Source organism: Cyprinodon variegatus, unplaced genomic scaffold (assembly GCF_000732505.1).
Source record: "Cyprinodon variegatus isolate N-32 unplaced genomic scaffold, C_variegatus-1.0 Scaffold1977, whole genome shotgun sequence".
NCBI lineage: Eukaryota > Metazoa > Chordata > Actinopteri > Cyprinodontiformes > Cyprinodontidae > Cyprinodon > Cyprinodon variegatus.
Genome location: NW_015152430.1, coordinates 37,425 through 43,490, shown reverse-complemented (window position 1 = coordinate 43,490; position 6,066 = coordinate 37,425). Strand labels below are relative to the sequence as shown.

Genomic DNA, 6,066 nt, shown 5'->3' with positions numbered 1-6,066 from the left:
TCAGATCAGCATCTGTTCAATGATGCATCATGAACTGAAGCCTGATCAGTCCACTAGATGGCAGTAATGAGCTTTTCACAGCAGAGGCTCTCAGGGATCAGAATAATAATCTCCTGCATGGGTCTAGGTTTGCATAGTAACCATAGCAACATGTCCCTGATAATGATTCCATGTTTATAACATGTTTATAATTTAAAATACAGCGTTATTGCAGCAAAGGATTATTTTCCTCTTGCAGCTCCATCTGAGTGCCTCCCGGTCTTTCCTGGTGAAACTATCAGCATATTTTTTTTTTATTTTTTTTTTTATTATAAACCATCACATACAGTAGACAAGGTGTTGGTATCAGATGTATATAAACCTGAAAAACTTTGAGGTTGCCTCCACATTTACAGAACAAATAAAACAATACAAAATAAATAAATAAATAAAATAATTAAAAATACAAACAAAAAAACAAAGCACAAACAAGAAAAAAACCCAACAGAAAATACAAGCACACATACATTAGGGGTGTCTCATCAGCTCCAGATTGTTTATCAGATTATAAAGTTCTGCATCTTGTTCTTTGTTCTTGAATTTTAGAGATAAGAAGAGGTGGCAGAGTTGTGAAAAGAGGGGAAAGATGGTTTGACTTTAAGAAAACGACATTTGTGAATGAAAAACTTGCCCATGATGATTATTATATGTAGTAGTCTTTCAATCTTCCTTTCTTTTAACTATCAGCACATCTAACTGCGCTGTGCTGCTTAACTCTCATTGGTTCTTCTGTCTGTAGTTCCTGTCTTTTCACTCACAGAGTTTAGTTTCTTTTTAGTTAATTTCCTCAAACTGATAATGAATTGGTTCTGCTCTGTTACTAGCAGTAACAGATGGATGGAAGTTCTAATTAATTTATTTCTAAAAATTTTTTTTTTTTCACTCTCTGGATGATTTAGAGCTTTGAAGAGTAACTTTCTCACCATTTATAGGAAGAACTTTGCTGTAGAGAAAAGAAGGAAACAAAGAAACTTTACCAAGAGAGAATAAATGAAGCAGTTTAATAGATCAGCATGGAGCTGTTTGCAGGAAGGAATCAGTTTGATCTGTTGCTCCATCACCGCTGGACATGAGGTAAAGCTGCATGCTAAACATTACTGTTATGTGCATTTATTAGCACGTTGTTAAGCATTACAAAAAGTATTTTTATGTTTCATTATAAAAATATTAATTTAAAGGTATGCTGAGCTCAAGGACGTAGGTTAGATTTCAGGACACTATTGGTCTTCAGTGTCATTGGTCCTTTGCAAAAATATTGATGTTGGTTTTTTTATGCTTAATGTGAGCATCAGGACACATTTCGTTAAATAGAACAGAAGCATTTCTTGCTACATCAATACAAATCTTATCAGCTCTACACTCACTAGATGCTGTTTATCAATGTTTAAAGGATCACTGGCTCTGATCAATGTGGAAATAGGACTTTTCCCACTTTGGAAATGTTTGCATTTAAACTTAGCGACTAAGACAGTGTCTGTATAACCAAATATAGTCTAAATATTTCTGTTATATGTGGATTAATTCTGTGTTTTCTTTTGAAGATATATAATTGTGCAGAAGTAAAGAGAGGTAAAACCCACTCTTATTTTTTTTTATCTAATATGCTCTCTCTGTATCATGCACAGTAATACATGCAAGGGACGGCAAATAAATGTATTGTATTTACATGAGCACTGGAACTATAAGAGGAACTGACTCTGAGCATTTTGAAATATTAACTTCACATCTGGGCTGTAGTTACTCTGTTTGGCCGATTTCATATATTTTATCTTAGGCTGAAACAATTAATCATATTAATCAATTATTTGAATGATTGTCAGCTAATTTATTAATTGATTAATTGTTAACTGGAGTATAGGGCCACTAAAATGTGCCTTTAGCCGACAGAGCGACCCACTTAGGGCAGGAATTATACCAAGATTGTAAAAAATATGTAAACATTTTGCATTTAAGATTTTTTTATTAAAAACTCCTCAAAAGGATTTTTTTCTGTTTCACCTGGTTTAATTTCGTAAAGAATCTTCTTTAAGGAACCTTCTATCTGATTATTAATCAATTCATCGAAAAAATAATTAACATATTAATTAGTTTGCTAAATAATCATTAGTTGCAGCCCTAATTTTATGGTAACATTCCAAACACATTTCTTCCATAATACTGAAGGGCTGCTTCACCCTGAGGCTGCCCTGCATCATTATATCTGGGTTTCCTACAATCATATAATGTTTCTATTATACAAGTGAGTTTTTAATAGTAAAGGATTAAATGTAACACAACCTTTTATCATCATCCTATATTGCTACTGTCTGACTATTTAAATAGCTCCTTATGTCTATTTTATTTTTTAGTGGCATCATCTACAAGCACAACACTAAGAATGAGCCTAAGTTTATTAAAATAAAAAATCACTTTCAACAATTATAAAAGACAATATAACACTTTCTCATCTGTAATTTAATAATATCCCAAATAAACAGCCAGATTCCAGCATTTTTACCAGACATTAATGTTCGTACTAATTTACTTATGGACCGTGTGGAGAAAAATAGAATTGGTGTAAATAGAGTTTCCTCTGTTTGTCTCTATCCTATTTCTAGAAGTAGAAGTCAATTAAATAGAACTATTTTTTATGTGGAAAACCAAAAGTAGCAGATCTTTAGCATCCTTCTCGTGTTGTTATGATCTACAAAAGAAATAAAACCTGTTAATTATACCTGAACTGCCGTCAGAAATGAAAACAGTAACAGCAAAGAAATATTAGTGAAAGGGAATCAGAAATGTTGATAGTTTACAGTCTTTGTTCATTTTAACAGCAGTTTTCTGAACTCCTGTCTGACTCAGAATATTTAGTTTAATAAAGAAATCCTAGCATTGGTTTCTTTCATTTCTCTAGTTCATCAAATCCAAACGCTCTCCTGCTTCTTTACAGAACTGCAGTCAGAAGCTTTGGTAGGGACATGTCCCTATGGTCCCTATGCAAACCTACACCCGTGGCTTTAACCATTTGAGGCAGGTGTACATCATGTTACAGAGATTCTGTGGGGACTTTCGGTCTTTTTTCCAGATTTCTTTTCGTGCTCCTCTCTGAGGAGCACGAAAAGAATGTTTCAGAGCAGGACATGGTTTCCATTTCTCCGCCTATAAAGAGGTAAAAGGAAGAAGAAAAAGGCGCTGCAGGAGGAGGAGGGGGATTTGGCATTTAGGCCTGATATTAAATGATATAACTATGCATAGTTCTAACCTCAGTCAAAAGTATTGATGATTGTCCAAATGTAGAACGTACAATAACTAAAATAAATATTTTTGACTTAATCTTTTAATTTGAGCATTTCATTTATATATACTTATCCTTTCTATCTCAAATAGAAAAATATACGTATGTTGCCTGGAAATTAGTGAGGAATCAAAATAAGTACATAATAAAATCTTATTATAAACCTGTATTTAATAAACTGGAGCTCCTCTGACTAACTCTCTTATACTCACATTTAAACTGAATGAAATGGGAACAAAATGCAGAACAACAATTATAGTCAGACTGATTTAATTAGTTTGACTTTGTTTTCAAAAACCTGAGTTTGCTTTGATGAAGTCAGAGTGAAACACAGCTGATCCCAGACTGCTGTCTCCATCCTCTCTGTTCCTCTGCTTGGTTTGGATGCTGAAGATGAACCCAAACATTGAAGAAACAGTTAATAGGTTGATAAAAGCTTGTTTTATTTTTCGGTTGGGTCCTCCCAAAGCCTAAAAGTTCCAGAGAAATCAAATTCCAATTTAGTTCGCAGTCCGAACTGCTGCAAAGGCTGTTCATTTTCTAAGAGGCCTATTATGTTGCACATTCCTGGCTACTTGCCAGAATAATTCTCACTATTTATTTTTAACCTATGCCTGGATAAGCTCGTTTGTCAAGTAAATGTCATGAACTGGTGTTCTAAGGTGTGTGACAACATGTCTAAGCCAACGGTACATAAAGAGTGTCTTCTCTACATCGACACCGTTGCGAGCGAAGCTCATGATTATTCCAGCGGACCAGAATCTTCAGTGACGGTTGGATTCCCATCAGTTCAGGTCAGTCAGTCTTTTATCCCTGATATAGATAATTGTTCATTGATGTCCGCGAGTCGCATCAATTATCCAGGATTTTACACTCTGTTGGTGTTTTTTAATTCTAGTGAGAGCGAGCAGGCAGTACAATAATTCATTCTCCATATAAAGATTAGAGTTACTTCGATTGAGCAGGAACAACTATAGAGAGAGGGGTGAGGGGAGCAGGTTTCTGGTGAATCCTGTGCAGCGTTTCAGTCCAAAGCGATGCTATGATCAACCAGCGTTCTAGGCGACTGGTTGATCAGAGAGTTGACTGGATCAGTCCGATAAGTTTCTCTGGGTTACTCTCTGGCAGTCACCTGGTTACCACTCAAAGCTGTGCATCCTGGGAAACGGCAGAGGTTCAATGCTCAAGTAAAAAACTAAAATATAAGACTTAATACAGCAGAATATACTAAAGTATATCCACATCTAGTGAAGGTGAGGAACAGATCTAGACCAAATGTACCAGGGGGCCAGGAGGGGGCCAGCGTGTTTTTAATGGGGCCCCAGAAAAGCATGAAATAAAAAAGGGCAAGAGATTCAAATATATTAAAAGAGCTGCATGAAGGGAAATTTCTTTTCAATTAGGTTGAATAACAATTCTATTTCTTAATGAGGTCAATATACATTTATGATTTAGGAATTTTACATATTTTTGATCTAATTTAAGTTAAAAGTTTTCTATAAAATTTGAATTAGAAATAAAGAAAACTGTTAAAATCATCTCTAAAAAATAGAGCATTTGTTTTTATTTGTTGTGAAAAAAACATTTAGCAGATGAAAACTGGGATCCTATCTCAATACCACTGAAGCTATCGACTTATTGTTTTTGAAAAATAAGTAAAACAGAATTTGTAATGAAAAGAATGAAATAGATCCAAAGGACCTATCAGTAACCATGTCTGTTCCAGTGCATTTCATTTTTAGAATTTCTTTTAAGTATTATGTCTTCAGTACAGGGGCCATAACAGGGGCCAGGACATGATCTACAGGGGCACTGGCCCCCGTTGGGCCCTGTCTAGAACCGGCCATGGTGAGGATTGATGACACCATGGGGAGGTGTACTGTATGATGAAGTCCCATGAAAAACAGAAAGCAAAACCAATAATAAAGGCTAAAAGATTGAATGTATGATGAGCATCTCCCTGAAAGGAGTTTTTGGAACTTGGGATTTCTGCTACTTTATTGTTCAGATCTATCAGGTGAGGGAACTGTTCCTACTAGATGTTTTCAGGAGCTTCACCACAGTTCAGTTCAGTTCAGCATCAATCGTAGCGGTAGAGCAGCGGTGTCCTGCTGGGAAACGGAGCAGACAGACACGGAGGATGGTGATCACTGCTCCTTCAGTCCATTGAAGCAGAGAAACTCTGATTTCTCTGAGAGAGGATCACAGATCAACTGTTTGTCTTAACAAATGTAAATCTCATCTAAATTAAACACACAATGTAATCAAAAAAGAGTTCAAATAAGAAAATCAGTTGATTTACGTATTGGATTCTAGGTTTAATAGAACAACAATGTTTGCCCTGATGAACTGATAGACTTGTGATTCCACTAATTAATATTTCATGTTTATTCAATGAAAATAATGAGGTTGGTAAATTTCTGCCCTCAGGTTAAAAAGTCTGATTTTCTTTATAAACCTCAAGGTTTATTTTAGAAACAAGCTTATTCTGTACAAGATCATTTTCCAAAGTTAAAGAACTATGTTTTTAAAGGTTCATGTAAGACACGATTTATTTAGTTGGATTGAAAAATGTCTTTGGATTGTAAAGGTTACTGACTCTGCTCTTTCTATTTCTTGTTCTAGATTCAAACATGATGTAAACAAAGATCCTCATCAGACAAACTGAAGTTCTAGAAACCTCCTCTGTCTCCTCTCCTCAGGAGAAGATGATCTCCAGGATCCTGCTGCTCATCATCATCAACTCATGTCTC

At 35.2% G+C, this 6,066-nt stretch overlaps 1 protein-coding gene across 5 annotated transcripts in view; it reads left to right on the top strand.

The window, feature by feature from the left end:
* LOC107104961 overlaps positions 1-6,066 on the top strand; it is a 26,266-nt gene that overhangs the window by 14,719 nt on the left and 5,481 nt on the right. Inside the window, exons 1-2 of one of the 5 annotated variants that reach the window (XM_015405070.1) lie at positions 908-1,113; positions 6,016-6,065. The exons of 3 other annotated variants lie outside the window; for them this stretch is intronic. In XM_015405070.1, coding sequence (XP_015260556.1) covers positions 1,030-1,113; positions 6,016-6,065 — 134 coding nt within the window. In that variant the 5' untranslated portion in view covers positions 908-1,029. Of the gene's footprint in view, positions 1-907; positions 1,114-5,938; position 6,066 lie in introns of those variants that run through there. One more of the 5 variants, XM_015405071.1, reaches the window with a different exon arrangement.